The sequence below is a fragment of the Pavona decussata genome, unplaced genomic scaffold, assembly GCF_977016875.1.
Source record: "Pavona decussata unplaced genomic scaffold, jaPavDecu1.1 SCAFFOLD_102, whole genome shotgun sequence".
Taxonomy (NCBI): Eukaryota; Metazoa; Cnidaria; class Anthozoa; order Scleractinia; family Agariciidae; genus Pavona; species Pavona decussata.
This window is the reverse complement of record NW_028145517.1, coordinates 6,176,033-6,192,610: the sequence shown is the minus strand read 5'-3', so window position 1 is coordinate 6,192,610 and position 16,578 is coordinate 6,176,033. Positions and strand designations below refer to the sequence as shown.

At 43.4% G+C, this 16,578-nt stretch overlaps 1 protein-coding gene across 4 annotated transcripts in view; it reads left to right on the top strand.

Moving 5' to 3' along the window:
• LOC146471915 (bridge-like lipid transfer protein family member 1) overlaps positions 1–16,578 on the top strand; it is a 55,982-nt gene that overhangs the window by 15,388 nt on the left and 24,016 nt on the right. For 3 of the 4 annotated variants that reach the window (XM_085120495.1, XM_085120492.1, XM_085120494.1), the window contains exons 17-35: positions 252–469; positions 975–1,157; positions 1,741–1,878; positions 1,981–2,157; positions 3,281–3,613; positions 4,236–4,950; positions 5,260–5,521; positions 5,994–6,225; positions 6,638–6,885; positions 7,815–8,036; positions 8,403–9,855; positions 10,167–10,593; positions 11,559–11,909; positions 11,999–12,303; positions 12,935–13,406; positions 14,139–14,465; positions 14,931–15,009; positions 15,152–15,364; positions 15,895–16,141. In XM_085120495.1, coding sequence (XP_084976621.1) covers positions 252–469; positions 975–1,157; positions 1,741–1,878; positions 1,981–2,157; positions 3,281–3,613; positions 4,236–4,950; positions 5,260–5,521; positions 5,994–6,225; positions 6,638–6,885; positions 7,815–8,036; positions 8,403–9,855; positions 10,167–10,593; positions 11,559–11,909; positions 11,999–12,303; positions 12,935–13,406; positions 14,139–14,465; positions 14,931–15,009; positions 15,152–15,364; positions 15,895–16,141 — 6,602 coding nt within the window. The remainder of the gene's footprint in view (positions 1–251; positions 470–974; positions 1,158–1,740; positions 1,879–1,980; positions 2,158–3,280; positions 3,614–4,235; positions 4,951–5,259; positions 5,522–5,993; positions 6,226–6,637; positions 6,886–7,814; positions 8,037–8,402; positions 9,856–10,166; positions 10,594–11,558; positions 11,910–11,998; positions 12,304–12,934; positions 13,407–14,138; positions 14,466–14,930; positions 15,010–15,151; positions 15,365–15,894; positions 16,142–16,578) is intronic. The other variant, XM_085120493.1, reaches the window with a different exon arrangement.

Below are 16,578 nucleotides of genomic sequence, written 5' to 3'. Positions count from 1 at the left end.
TTTTACGACACTTAATTGTAAACCGCTTTATTTACAAAAAAAGCTTCAAACATTGCCTTGGGATTTAGATAAGGATTTTGTTTTGCTTGTGTCATATTTTGGCCAATTCTTTGCTGGCACGTCTACACAAACAATCTCTCACTCGTGTCTCCCCGTAGTTTCTTGTGTGGGTTTGTTACTCACTTTGCTCTTGTGTTATGCTTCATACAGGCGCTAAGATGAAACTGTCGATATGATGTCTTTTATTTTAGGATGGGTAGATGTGATGTCCGTTCCTATTCTGGGCCTCTCTCTGGGGTACATGTATCACCCATTGTATCCGAGCCCCAAATATGAGGTGCCGCGTGGCGAGCCCCTACCATGTGATCCCACTCAATGGGAACCTGACGTCATCAGCTTGGAGCTTGAGGCGGGACCTGCAGCATTGAGAATGTTCGGTTCACTGATGGCGATGTTAGCTGCTATTAAGGTCTGTTCTGTTAATTAATTAGTACAATAGGTAGCAAGTAGAAGATAAGAGGGTGGAGAGGGTAGTCTGATAGCATTAGCAAGAAGCTGAAGGCAGGATGTGTAGTAGTATATGGCGTATCTACTTTCTGCAACCATTGAAACAGCAGTGCACTAATTTGTTCTCGTTATCTACGCTCTGTGATTGGTTTGTAAAACACGCACCACTTGCTTAATCAACCAATGAGAAACAAACGCAAAAGCAATCGTGACGTGCCTGCACGTTTTCCCGCGCTTGGCGTTAGTTACATGTATTTGCTTCGAATTCTGATTGGCCCATTGCGCTGTTCACGTCTGTGGTGATTGGTCAAAGTAATTGCTTTGGTTTTGGTTTCATGACACTAAATTAAGAACAGCTCTAAAGAAGCTAGATACCTTAGACATTGAAATAAAGTTTTTATATGTATCTTATCGTCTTGGAAACTAGGTGGCACTTTTTTTTATTTTGTTCATTTTCTTTTAAACAGGAAAACTACTTTGGGATCAACCAGCAGTTTAGTGAGCTGGGTGTGAAGACGAACCCTGAAGAGGCACTGAGCGAAAGCACGCTGGCGTCCGGCAGTAAGGACAGCATAAATCTACAGACCCTGAGGCCAATGGAAGCCAACATCTTCCTCACATTGTATGATATCAAGGTGGAGTTAACCAAGGTGAGATGAGATGCCTTTAACACTATAGACAGACAGACAGACAGACAGAAAGACGGACTGACATAGAGACAGACAGACAAACGGACGGATGAACTGACTGACTAACTGACTGATGAATGACAGACAGACAGGCAGACAGACAGACGGACAAACTGGCTTACTCACTAGACAGGCAGACGGACAAACGGACGACTGACTGACTCACAGACAGACAGACGGACAGACACAGACAGACAGAAAGACAGACTGACATAGAGACAGACGGACAAACGGACGACTGACTGATGACTGACAGACAAAGAGGCAGGCAGGTAGACAGACGGACAGACGGACAAACTGGCTTACTCACAAGACAGACAGACAGACAAACCGACTGACCGACAGACAGACATACAGACAGACTGGCTGGCTGACAGCCTGGTTGACAGACAAAATGTCAAACTGATTGCTTGAAAAACAGGTAGACAGAGAGACAGTCTAATGAGCGATTAGACTTATGATCTGACGGAACGCGTTTTTTGTGTTTGTCAGTATCTGAATCCTGATCAAATACTCTGTTTGGAGAAACTACGTTCCTTTTCAGCACTGTGGTTTAAATGAACCGTCCAGTCCGCTTGTGTTGATGGAGAGGCTTTCATTTGAGATGCACAAGACGTACACAGAAACAAGGCTGCAGCTATACCTCAGCCCTGCAACTATCGTGATTGCTGATGGTAACGAGGTATTACTGAAACAATCCTTGAACGTCCTTCATTCATTATATTAGATTGGTGATGAGTTAACCTTTGCCTGTTCTGATCTATTTTTCGTTGTAATTTCTTAGCGTGGAAATGTGAATCACAATCTGTCCCAAGGTCATCTGAGTTTATCTGGATTCCAGCTTCGCGGTCACGCCATGTTCTCAGGGCTAGACCGACCTCCTGACTGCGAAACATTGGAGTACGCATGGCTTGTAGAGATTCAGCTGGGCATACTGTCTGGCAGGCTCACCATGCCACAGGTAAAGCACGTCGTTTAAACGTGAGGAAGTGTGTCACTGAATGTGACCCTTTATCTCCCATTTCTATTAAAAGAAAAAAACGTACAACAATATAGCAAATGACTGTTGAGCTCCACACTGTAGGATTTCATCCACAGACTCAAAACTTAGAACCCACCTGAAATATAATTATCAGTACTACAGGGAAGTGCTGCTCGGTAGCTTTCATTTGAATGAAAATACTTCAGGATTTCATCCACAGACTCAAAAGTTAGAATCGCTTGGTACAGCATAATAAACAGCACCACAGGAAAGTACTGCTCAGTAGCTTTCATTTGAATGGTCATACTTTAGGATTTTATCCAGAGACTCAAAAGTTAGAATCACCTTGTACAGCATAATAAACAGCACCGCAGGAAAGTGCTGCTTAGTAGCTTTCATTTGAATGGCCATACTTTAAGATTTCATCCACAGACTCAAAAGGTAGAACCACCTTGTACAGCATAATAAACAGCACCACAGGAAAGTACTGCTCAGTAGTTTTTATTTGAATGGCCATGCTTTAGGATTTCATCCACAGACTCAAAAGTTAGAATCACCTTGTACAGCATAATAAACAGCAGCACAGGAAAGATCTGCGCAGTAGCTTTCATTTGAATGGTCACACCTTAGGATTTCACCCACAGACTCAAAAGTTAGAACCACCTTGTACTGCATAATAAACAGCACCACAAGAAAGCACTGCTCAGTAGCTTTCATTTGAATGGTAACACTTTAGGATTTCATCCACAGACTCAAAAGCTAGAATCACCTTGTACAGCATAATAAACAGCACCAAATGATTTAGTGCCGAGCGCTCAGTAGTTTTATTTGAATGGTCACACTTTAGGATTTCATCCAGACTCTATGTTACTGAGGATTGTCTCTCGTAGGGGAGGTCGGTGTAAATGGGAACGAGGCGAACAGAAACGCATTTGTGCGGCGGAGAAACAGAGCCAAGATGACTCGAAAGAAAAATGTGAAGTCTAAATTTTTCGAGTATTTTGTTTTGTGACACAACACTTTTACGGGAAACTAACAAAAACGAAACGATATAACGATTCTTTAACTCCGAAGATATTTATATTCGTTTGTCACTTTTTAGCTGCAAGCCTTGGGAAACTGGGTACAAACATTTGCCTTTCACGCCATCAACAAAGAAAACGACCTGGGACCCAGTACCCCGTATGTTCAGTGCATTCACGGCAAACAGCAGAATGTGTGCGACAGGAGACACAAGAAGAGAAAGGTCCCAAGAGACTTAGACCTCACAGGAGAGACGAACGAAGGAACCTCGGTGAAAGGGACCTTGAAAACAATAAAGGACCCTACACAGCTGTGTATCCCTGAGGGTGACGTGAAGTACCAAATGACAAGGGTCTCTCTGGAGAGGATGAATTTGTTCCTGGTTGAGACAGGATGTGCCTGTAGTCTTGAGGTTTGAGTCGCACGTTTGTTCATAGATTTAACATTGAAAGGTTACTGATTTTGACCTAACATCTGCACAATGCCCTAAACTCGCGTTGTTGCCCCATACGTGTGTTGTTTTAAATGTGAAATCGTCAACTATTTCCTTAGTTGTGGTTATTGAACAGAACAGCTAAGAACAGCTGCCAAGATTCTGTTAAATTATATCGTCAGATGAAAAAGGTAAAAAAGATGAAGGCTTAATTCACAATCTTGAGTTCGTAAGTAGACGTCTCTGAACGAAGATTGAAATCGTCGTTTACTCCCCTCTGCACCAGTTTTTTTACTTGAAGAGACATTTTCCTGCGATGTACAATAGTACATTTTTGAATCAGGAAGTTAACAGATTATTTTGTGGACATTTTGCACGGGTGCCGTGATTAGGTGAGGACTGTCACGTGATTTCGAGGTCACATGTTATACAGAAATGCAAATACCTTATTGTTTCGTTTGTGCAGATGAAAGATAGGTTTACATACAGTTTTGAAGATTCATTCTTTTTGGGTCATGAAGTTTTCATATGTTATTGCTCTTGAATTAATACCTCATATCCAAGAGACTCGATTTTAGACGTTTGTGTTCTTCACCCTCAGGTTTTGCCAATCAGACTTGCGACATGCAGTCTTCACAGTTCGGAGTCCAGTTCAGGCATGAGTTTGTTCGTACAGACAATCAAACTTCGGCAGTTTGTTTGCACTCCGTGGCCGGAGAAAACTCAGGTAGTACTCAGCGAGGCTCGTCGACCTTTGTCCCTGGTAGAAAATTCAGCGTGGCTGGAAGCCGCAGCCATGCAACTCGGACCAATCGTGTCCGACATCTCCAGCGCTACCTCACAGCCTGAACTTTATCTTGAGCAAAAAGACTTCCTAGAGATGCACGATGCTAAGTTCCAGCGGTTGTGGTTTCTATGGCAACCACAAGAACAGTTCCCGAACAGGCGGCACGGTCTATGCGGCTGCACCGGAGGTTGTAACTTCTTTGGTAAGAATGTAAATGGCCCGCGATTCTTTACCGCTGAGAAATTAGACGCCAGTGAAAACGACACAGGAATTGGTGGGTTTGGAAGCGAGGCTGGTTTCTATGACGACGGTGATATTGTGGACAGTGGTGCCAGGCCTTTGATGTACTCTCGCAGCGCTGACCTAAATGCCCTGGGATCAAATTACTTTGATCGAACGCCCGTAGGATCAGTGGAAGCTTTTACGCGCCGGCGATACCATGTGTCTGGGTCAGAGGGCAGCTCCCCGAAAGTGAGAAGAGCGATGAATGCGCAGACAAATGAACAGGCTTACGTGGAACTTGGGATAGGTAAGAGAACGAACTGGGTGGGTACCCAGGATATGTAACTACATACCTACACTTGCCACCTGACGCTAGTCATCACATGGAGGCGGCGGGGGAGGGGGGTGTGGGGCTGGGTGGGGCCTATTAAAAATCTGACATCCAAACGGGACCGAGGGTGGGGTGGTGTAGGCATGAACACGTGTCTGCTTTAACATGTCTTTTTGGCTACTTGCCTCTAGTTTCAAGTCCGTTTAGTTGGATTGCAGTCTTGTTAAAATACAATTCAATTTACAAATAGCTTTAAATTTGAACTTCTCTCTCTCCTTGTACTAGATGACGATGGTAGCCCTGTGGCTTCTCGCCTCAGCTGGTGCGAGTCTCCACCCCAGACCTCCAGTATTTCTAATATGTACGAAAAAATGCGACCAGTGAGAAGCTCAAGTCTAGGATCAAAGCAGAGCCTGGGGCGGACTAGGCACCAATCCAACTCCAAGCCTCCGTACGGAACACTCGAGAGGACTGAGTCCCACTTCTCGCGTGGTAGCGAGGCTTCCTTTTACTCTTGTGGTAGTTTTCTGGATGAGCTTGATATGGGGTAAGAAACGCTGTTTGTACGCATTTAACAATTGCCCCTCTATAGTTCATCCAGAAACAACGTGCAAATGTACAGGTCTTGAACGTTTGAAGAACGGATTGGACGTACAGCCAGAAGTTTCTTTGGGAGTTTATCGTGGCCTGGAATCTCGTGATGTGGATCCAACTTTTAAATCTTTGATTTATGTCGCTTTGAACGAAAGCTGTTGTGGTTTCTTTTTGTGGAAGGTGAATCCTACTTTTGCTGGTTTTTAAGAGATCTAAATAGTTGACTGTTCAAATGAGGGAGTTTTAGAAGTAAATTGATATCGCACTTTTTGCTTTTCCGAAATATAAATTTCAGAACAAATTTTCTTGAAATTGGTCTTTCGTGTTCTGGGGGGTAATTGGACCAACTACGAGTGGTGAATGGTTAACACTCGCTTTATTACCGCTGAATGAACTCACATGATAAATTATTTTTTTCTCTTCAGTCGTAGTCCAAGAAAAAATTCCATAGAATCATTTGTATCAGCTGTGGAAGAGCCTGATGACTTGATAAAGTTTGAAGATGACATGATTTGTCCTTCTCATTTTGTCATTACTTCCCCGAGTCTGGTCCACAAATATTCTCAACATCTGGGTCAGCTGGAGTGCTTGAACTGGAATTCACCTCTCATGATTCCTCTGGAGCAACGACAGTTCAGCATTACTAACAACTTGAAGGTTTGTGGTTTATGGTAGTTTTACATTTCAATGTCAAATATTTTCTAGGAAACTATCTCTAACTATGAAATGGCATTTAGGTGTTTTTCTAAAAGTGAAAATGTAAGGGAAGATTATATTCGATGAACCTTACTCACGTTTTCCCGCGCTTTGCATCGCTTGCACGGTTTGTCAACAATTGACAATGTTTCCATATTTTCCCGCGCCTTGCGCCGTCTACAGGTTTTCCCGCCCTTGCCACCAAATTTGTTTCTCGCCCTTGTTACCAGTTGCATTGTTTTCCTGCGTTTGGCATCAGCTGTTGTTCTCTCGCGCGTGGTTTCCCGCGCCTGGCACCTGTTGCCAGTTTTCCCGCGTTTTGCTGCCGCGAGATCAGCCGAGTTTCAACGTAACTATTGTGTTCCTTTGGTAGGAGATGGAGCCACAGGAAGACTTTATTATTCCTGGAGTCCCACAGTTCACCTACCAAGATGGCGCGAAAATCGAGTTTCCATTGTTAGTGAAGAAATCCCAAAGGAGGACGGATGAAGATGACTGGCGTGAGGATGAGGAGAATGCTTCGTCTTCCAGCAGCGAAAATACATTTTCACCTAATGTCACAGTGAAGGCAGCAAGTCCTGCACAGGACAACCAAGGCGAAGCTAAAAACGAAGATGCCAGGTGACCTAAATTATTCATATATCTGCTGCCTTTTATTTTCGTAGGGATTTTGAAGCAAACATAATTGTCTCCCTTGTAGTCTTTTTTATTTTTTAGCGATCGCAACATACATTAACAACTTATTTAACCAATCAGAATCTAGATTAATGAAGGAAAACGCGTATGAGCAAGTCAAGATTGGTTTCAGTTTTACTTCTTAAATTGGTTGAGTAGGTGGCGCGAGTTTTAAAAGCAATCTAAGAGCGTACTAAAACAAAGCCAAAACAGACTTGGAATAAGTTTGGATACTCAGTTTAATACTGCTCTATATGTTTTAACAAGCATTGCCCTATCCCACATTAGTATAAATCTACTAGTGTTCTATCACGAATGCCGTTCTCTGATTGGCTACGCTACTCGCTATCTATTCTGTGATAGATAGTGAGTAGCGGTTTTCAACAAAATGGCGGCCGCCTCCTCGCGTTTTCGAAGTGTCTGCGATGAGGATATAGATCATAAATTTACTTGTTTAGTTTTGAACGACTAGTAGATTTATTCTAAAACAATTAGATTATTCGCTCTCGATTTCTATGCATGATAGCCGATTCGACGAGTGTCTTCCGCGGTGATAAAACGTTGCTATAGTTTATTCATTCTAGGGGAGGCAGAGAGGCCGAGCGGTTAAGTCGCTGGACTTGAAATCTGGAGGTCCCGGGTTCAAGTCCCGCTCTGACCGCTAGCTGGAGTTGTTTCTCGGCAGCTCTGAGCTCAACTCCTCGGCCGCACTTGTAAATAGCCAGTGAAGTTTAATGCTCGGCCCCACTAGCACTTGTGCTGTAAATACTGCGGAGCGGAGGGTAAATAAAAGCTATTTATTTATTTTGACACGTTACCCTTCCATCCTCTTCGATTGCATTGTTTTTCTTGAATGTTCTCTCTCTTTACTTCAGTTCTGGGGTTCTAGACAGCGAACGTGATTCAGCGCGCAAAACCCGTTGGAACTCAGCTATCAATCAAGAAGATCGAACATCAGGGAGCTCCAGCTCAGAGTGCTCGCCCGTCAGTACGCTCAGAAAATCAAAGAAGACACGCAATGAGGCAACGCTTCTGTTACGCTTTGCTGGGGACATCAATATTCTTGTCACGCCATTGATGCTGGAAGCTCTGCAAAGGTGCGTGACGAGGCAGTGCTATTAAATTGATACTTTACTCGTCATTGTTTTCAGCTTGAAATTGTTACACCTGACTTTGTGTTAAAGAAAATGTGTTGATCTTCCTCAAGTGATGGAAACGCGAATCGTAAGATGTCATTTTTACACGCGTCTCATAAACAGTTTACCTACAATTTTCTCCCTTTGAGTTTCAGTTTGTCACTGTTTCTTACTTGAAGTATTTGTGCTTCTAGGCAACAAAAGACTTTGTACCCTATTGTAAGGCAACTGAAGCTGGGATGGGGTTGATACCGTGGTTTGACCGCTTCCTAGCCGGCAGGAGTTTTGTATACAATCATTACAAGTTGTCTCTTTCTATCTCCTTAGATACTTGTCATCGGTATCCCGACAAGACAGCATTCTTCATCCAGCTCTTGTGGTAGATTTGGTGCATGACAAATGCGTGGATGCCACTGAAAGCCTGTATAACAGGCGCACCACAGAACACCTGGATGTGGCTTTAGACGTTGTGCCCAGTCTCCCCGTCAGTGAAGAACCCAAAGAAAAACAAATGGTTGTCTTCTTTTCAACCGCAAAAGTCAACTTCTGTTTTGTACAAGTGGCCTGTGTGGGCGATAGTGAACTTCCGCTCTCTCCAGACAGCGTCATAACAGTTGAGAAAACTGCTTCAGTGTCACTTCTTGCAGGCTCGGTTAGCGGTGTTTCAGCGGAGGTTCTTTCGGTCAGGCGTAAACTCGCTCGTGAGGAACCTGGCAGAAAAGAATCCACTATTTCCGCTCCCATTGTGATGTCAACCAACACAAAACCAGCTGCCAAAACTGTCGAGTTACAATCCCCGACCAACGAGGATGTGAGTGTACCCACTACTAAGAAAGTGCCACGTCATCGGAACACCATGACAACGGGCAGTGCGACATGCGCACAGATTCATTTCCAGTTGCGAAAGTTGTGTGACAAGGATGACGTTGAAAATTGCGTGACAACTGCTATACCCGAAGAGTCATCGAGATGTAAGTTTCAAATTAACAACAGCAGTTATGTCAGCTTCGCAGAGGGATTTGAAACTTGCCATGTTAATCGCAGAGAAACTCTGAATTTATTGATGTTAGAATGTGGCCTTGACAACGTGTCTTTCAAGGCCGGAAGTGAGTGCGCAAGCGGAAGTGAGGTGCTACCGAAGATAAGAGAGAGGAGACGCGCCTCCGGTCTTCAGGGCGAGTTTAAGAAGTCATTATTTGCGCAAAATAAACCCGGCACTACTGAAACTTATGGTTTTAATAACCCAATCTTTGACAAGGAATTACCAGGAATGCGGTCAAGTCTTCCAGAAGAGACCCGGAAATCGGACGCTTCGTTAAGCCACGTAAGCTCGCTTCCTTCCAGCCGCGGATCTCTCAGCTCCAGCGGTGGAAATGATTCTGACAAGGAGAGCGACGCTGAGGATGATGATGACGTCACTAAACCTTTGTTGCGTGCAGGGGACCGACTGGGAAAAGAAAGTTTCGTCGCAGTAAAACCAGAGGAGATTTCTCCTAAAGATGCGGAACTTGCTCGAAGAACGGACGTTGCCGTGAACTTCACCAATATTTGGTTCAATTTGGCGTCGCCTTCCTCTTTTAAGACCGTACCAGCTAACTATCACTTGTACAATAGTCTTGTCACAACTGCGGTGCCTTTCGTGACAGCATGGATCCCACCGGTCACACAACTCAGGCAGATTGTCACCTCTCTGGAGAAGAATCACCAGCGATTTCTTAACAGCGTGTTTGGATGCTTGTTAGCTCAAGCTCTGCCCGAATACGGACGAATTCCTAAAGCGGTAAGTACAGGTCTATCTTGTGCACGCTAATTAGGCACCTTTTTTTCGAGGTTTTTGGCTTTCCCGATACAGTTGCCAGGGGAAATCAGATTCTTTAGGATCCATTCACGTTGTTTACGTTTTAGAGCGTACAGGAATCCAAACCAAACCAGCATAAATCAATTCCTTCAGCGTCCAATTAAAAACCTGTAGAAAATCAACCTGTTATGGTTCGTAGTATTTGTTTGCGTGACTCAGCTGATATAAATATCACATTGTTACCATGCAACACGTTATCCAAGTATGACGATTTCTTCTTTTACTTTCTCTAGCACACAGTAAGCGCTTGCTCTACCGAGAAATCTAAGTTTCTTCAGGAAGACCATTCCAGCCAGCTGATTTACATTCTACGCCGCCAATTAACAGGCCCCAAACTCAACAAAATCAAGCACTCGCTGGCCATGAAGACAATCATCCCGGACGACGGAAATCTAATGAAAGGAATCTTCGCCTTGGCGCGTCAATGGAAGTGCTTTTTGGCGGGAACAGAGAAAGGCGAGGTCGCATTTCACGGTTCCAGTTCCCTGAAGCGTCGTGTTGTTGGCCGTGGAGTTTTGACCCAGAGGGACCGGGCTATTTTACTGAGGGAAGAGAGGGCGAGTAGACAGGAAGATACGCCTTTGAATTTGACTGTTCCTGGTGTAAAGGAGACTGAGAGAGAGACTGTGGCAGTGAACGTCGATGAAACACCAGAAAAGGGTTTGTACTTATTTTACTTTTAGCTTTATCTACTTTAGTTCCTTTTTGTGATTCAGGATTGAAGAGAGGTACAGTTTTGGGGCGGCCTGCACCGTCTTTCATAGTTGATCGAGAGATAAAAAAAGAGAGAGAGAACAAAACAATGTGTCCGGTCCTAAAAAACAATGCAGCTGCAGGTTATCAGGGTCCAGTGAAAATAGAGCTTTTGAAAGGTGCAGGTCTACTGATATTTTTGAACAAAACGTAATGACACTTTGCTATTACTAATTTGTGTAGATTAGGAAAGTGTTCACTGTTGTTTTGGGATGGACAGTAGAAAAGACTGAACTAAAGTCAACTCCCTTTATTGCGGACACCCTCGGGACTGCAAGTTACTTTCCTTAAAGGGACAGTATCACGCTATATTTAGTAACACGTTGAAAATCGAAAAGACACTATTCGGTTGATAGCAGCCAAGATATAATGACAAAATTCCATTAAAAGACTATCAGAATGCAAAGAAACTATCCAAGGATATTTTCGCCGGTAGATGACCAAGATAAAGAGGGGTTCAAATTTGAAAACGTCTGGCGGACGTTTTCAAATTTCGCTGTTGTAACGCACTAAAAATCGCCGGTTGTACTATATTTTGGTTCAACTTTTCGTCTTAGAATCACAATTCATATTTCTTTAAATAAGCGATTGAGAAATCAATTAACACAGTGTTCAAAGTTTAAATTTAGTGAATTTTGGCCAAAAATCATGATATCTCCCATGATACTGCCCCTTTAATAGCGAGAGTCCGTAATATCGGAAATTTATCTCAGTCACACGTCTGTAATTTAGTTTTGCTGTCCGTATTATCGGGGTGTCCGTAATAGCGAGGTGTCCGCGAGGCGAGAGTTGACTGTACTCATTGAAGCAAATGATAACGTCTTCAAGAGAAAAACAGGTGGGAGAATATTGATTTCCATCTTTGTTTTCAGCAGGAGAATCTCCAACAGAAACTCCGTCAAAAACTGTGAAAGATTCTTTGGCGTTGGAGCTGGAGCCGTTAGTTTCCAAACCTTCCCCTCAGCCAGTTCACTTGGATGTGCCCAGACCAAAGCGTGAAATCTCACAAGAGAGCGATACTGACTCGGACTACTCACCTCCAACAACTGTAAGGAAACCGCACAAGGGAACAACATACGCTGAGGGTAAGAAGGTGGGGCACCACAAGCAATTGAGCTTATACAGTTGGCTGTCATCTCCTCCCACAACTTCCCCTCCCACGTCACAAACGAAGACCACGGACGAGGGAGAACTGGTACGGAAGGCAGCAGAGCAAACCAAAGGTAAGACTCACTCAGATCGGTCAAAAACACATTAAAATTGCTTGTGTTGGGAGACGTTAAATAATGCTGTGCTGTTTTATCTTTTTCAGGATCGATTTCTAAACAAGTGTCCCCACCACAGCCAGGCCTGTTCAGCGATATGGTCAGCGTACCGACCAGCGGTAAACAGATCAAAGACGAGCGCGAGACATTCAAAAACTTCCTTCAGGCCATTAATCTGATGCCGCGTGTTGCTAAGCAGCAGGACACAGCCGGCACGTTCTCTGTGAGCACCAAACTGAGGTACCTTCATGTGCATCTGGTGGATGGAGGATTTGATACCCTGGCTAGGAAAGGGAAGGGCAAAGGAAAGAACAGAGTGGAGGTTGATGATAAGAGTAGGAGAAGGCGACAGGTCAGTGCAAATCGTGGAATTAGTTCCAGTTTTTTTGCAGAATTTTTTTCAGGCTTTCTTTTCGCAACTGCTTAAGTTGCGTATTAACTGCGAGGATCTTTCTTCTGTTTCAGTTTTTTGCTTGTTCTTTTTTTTCGTTCGGCAGACTGCTCGTTCGTTCGTTTTCCCCTTCGGTGGTTCATTCGCTCGGTCTGTTGGTGATTTGCTTGTTCGCTCATTCATTCATTCATTCATTCATTCATTCGTTCGTTCGTTCGTTCTCTATTGATTTGAGTGAGTGCAGGTTGAAGGCTACGACAGATTCTAGAAAGGTGTAACAGTAGAAAATCCAACCAGTTTGATAAAATGTCTTTGTAAAAAACGAGATTGAGAAACATTTTAAAAACCTTATATGATGAAAGTATCCCTTTTCCTCTGTCGTTGAAAGTTAACTGCAAAATTTCGCACAAACAACAAAATGAATCCATCAGAACTCGAAGCAAACTCAGATGAATGGCGTCAAGTACGGGAAACCAGTGGCACTGAGAATATAGCAAACCAAAACCAGAGCAAATGCGAATAACGTTCGGCACTCCATTGAAATTTGCGCTATGCTCTAAGGTAGTTTTCTACAATTCTTCTTTTCTGGTAGGAGAGGGACCCAGTGTTTATTGCCAGAGACTTCATTGTCAGATTTCTTCGCGATGAAACTCCTTTGGACTTGCCTCCAAACAAAACACCAAACAACAGTTTTCACTCGGAGGAGGAGAGCGGTAAACTGACACAAATCAAGTTCACTGTGGGCTGCGGTAACATCACTCAGCGTGTGAATCTACCATTTGTCCGCCTGACGCTGCAAATAGTCGACATGTTGGAACTACTATCGGATCTTATTTCAAAGGGAGATGAGAGTGAAAGGCCATTACTGTCTCAGGATCCAAGCTTAACTTCTCCTCAAGATCGAGTCGATGGCGTGCAGCCATTGAGAGCCGCAAAATTCCCGCATGGTCATGTTAAGTGTTGGAGGATCATGTACCAAGTTGTCGAACTGTATTCGTCGTTGCCGCGTGAGGCTAAAAATAAGGGATTCATGAGAAGAAGCACTATAGGGAGAGTGTTGGGAGGTAAGCTGCTCAAAAGAGAAATTCTCTTTACTGACTTCCTTTGTCAAATCCCGCACTAAGCAATTTTACTTGCAACTTGTCTCGCAATTTTGTTGCGCCGTTGCGACACAAGTTGCACGGATCGTTGCCTAGTGTAACATGCCCTGAAATGAACATGTCTCGCAACGTTTTTGTTGCAGTCACCGAACCGACTTCTACTTCTCGCAACGATTGCGACAACAAAAGAATTGCGAGACGTGTTCATTTCAGGGCATGTTACCCTAGGCAACGATCCATGCAACTTGTGCCGCAACAAAATTGCGAGACAAGTTGCAAGAAAAAATTGTCTAGTGTAACATTGGCTTCAACAATATGTCATTTTTCTTGTAATATATGAAACCCAAACGACGAGTGTTGTATCCGAAATCCAAACACCGGGAAGTGGCGCGCCGATTTTTTAAAACTAACTTCAGGAGGTTTGGAAATTGGATGAAACAATCTTTCGAGTGCTAAACGTAACTTCTCAAACCGCTAATAATTCTTTGAGACATTCAAGGCAAACGTGCACCAAATTTTTTTTTTGGGGGGGAGTGCAAAGGAATATTTGGTTTATGATAGTTCATAGATTAAAAGTCCTTACGGCTGACAGTTTGCCTTATCACCTCAGCTGATAAAAGTATTGTTCCCCATGGAAAGACTTTCTTATTATCTGTTGTATTTCTCATATATTTATTATTTGGCGTTTTCCTTTAGCTGAGAGATTGTCACCAGACAAACCCCGTGAGGTTAAAATTGACATTGAAGATGGCGTGTTTGAAGATCGAAGAAGACGCCGTACTCACAGCCCTGGAGGTCTTGACAAGAGAAGATCCATGGCAAGTCGCAGCACCACTGAAGCAACCACCATCACTGATCAGGAGGATGCGCAGAGTGTTACACCGCTGTGCACAGTGTTCGGTGTCGTGACTTTGCCTAGAGTAAAACTGCTGGCCAGTATTGGCGGGCTCGTCTTGGAGACGGAAATTAGAGAAATGAGTGTTTCCCTCTCGCGTCAGGAAGAGACTGGAAAGGAATCCGAAGGTTTGAGACTATTTCTTCTTCTTTTTTTGTTTTGTGCAAAGTTTCTTAACGTGGTTCCAGAGGCAGCATCGGCTGTTCTAAAGGCGTTGAGACGGTTTTTTTTTTCCTGAAAGAGATGTTTTAAGTATCGTGAATAAATGGTAGATGGATTATCCGATCGAGTCTCCTGCAGCTCAGTGGTAAAGCATCCGAACTAGTGATCGGAAAGTTTGACTCCGGTTGAGAGAACTTGTTTTCTTATTCAGCGCAGGTATCTAGTAGAAGTAATATATAATAAAATATCTTTAACCTCGTACTCGCCGAACAATTGCGTTGAATGGGTCTTTGTCTGTTTCCTGATCGAGGTTCTGCAAGTACACCAGTTTACTTCTCGCTGTCCTTGACAAGAAAGACAGGATACTGGCAGCCTGGTTTGGTCCAGTTATAAAACATTAATAATTAATTTTTCTGGTTTATTGCTTTTAGGGCATGTGAAGTCTTCTGTGACGGGACATGTGGGAAAAACTAAAGTGGATCTAAAAGAAACTTCCAAGTTTGTCACAGGGTAATAATGAAACTAACAAACAAACAACAACAACAACAACAACAACAACAACAACAACAAACAAATATATTCAAAACTTAGCAGCAACGACATTCATAATAAATTAACTAACCACCTTTTTCACGAATCCAATTCATTTCAGGACCGTTGTGAGCTGCAGCTTGTCTCGATCCCATGCCCTTTTCTCTTCCGTCACGCAAAACACCGAGAAGAAAGGTAACGCACTCGTGACATTGGGGATGATTGACATCGATATCCCACAGCACCCTGTGGCGTTACACTCGATGATGACGCGTAGTTCACGTACCATTTCACGTCACATATCAGAGATCCAGACCCAGCGATCAGTCATAAGGTACATAATGGGTTGTTCCTAGAATGGATACTCCAAAATAAGGCTGGACACCTTATGGTGTTTACACAATGTAGTATTCTTAATAATGATAGCCCATTTTTTAGGCAGAGAACATCCGTTTTGGGGGTTTAGCATTGATCTACACTATTTAGGCCTAAGCACTGATTTAAAAACGGTTAGCTGTCAATTTATTGTCATGGTTAACTCTCTGAAATAAGTCAAAAATTACTATTTTTGTCAGCTAGCCCTCGTTGGTCTAGTGGATATGGAAAGGAGATATGACGTAAATGACCCAGGTTCGAGGCGTGCACTAATTTGTTTTTTTAAACTTCTTTACTGTTCGAAATAAGATTTCTGTTTTCCCTGCCGTCGCCGTCGTCGTTGCTAAAGCTCACTAATAGTAACATATGTAAAAAGATATGTTAATTAGTTTATAATCAGTTAAATCAGTCCACTCGGTTTTGTTTCTCAGTGTAACTTAACTGGTTTGTTTTTTTGTTTTTTCCAAACTGTCTTCAATGGTTTCACAGATCAATGGCCAGTTTTCACGACAGTTCCCAGTCCCGTATGATGAGTCACAGGCTGTCCAATGTCCCGTCGGAGATTTCAAGGTTTTCCCAGCTCATGTCTCCATCGACCGTGAAGCAGTTCGCGCCCTGGGACCGAGTAGATGGCTCTACCCCAGTCCCCACCGTGTCCAGGATCTCGTTCAACTGTGTGTTGAAGGGGTTTGCGTTAGGAGCCTCGTTGCTGCCTTCCTTAAGAGCAGAATACAAGGTCAGTAAATAAACTGTTAGCTATTTACAAGGGTGTTGTTTGTCGCAGGGAGTTTTCTTTGCTGTGGGCAAAACTGCACAAATTGTTGACAAAGTTCCTTTGCTTAAACATGAAATTGCGTTTAGGGCACCAAGAACAAAACACCACGTGATTTTGGAAGGGAGAACAAAGCACTATCAGTTTTAAACAATTTTTCCCAATGCAAAAGGAAGAAAAATTGGTCAGTTTTTTTTCTCAAGTCTCCATCCATTTCCAGCCTAGTCATACCCAGCCAAAGATAACTAACAGCAGTTCCTATGCACCAACAGAGCAATTATCAGTGAAACGGTTTCAAATGATACAAATGTGTTGTGTTAGCTATTCAGGGACACAAAAAATAGGTGACACTGCCCCTTAAGAAACAGGAAACGAATGTGTCTGTGTTTGTGAGGGGTGGG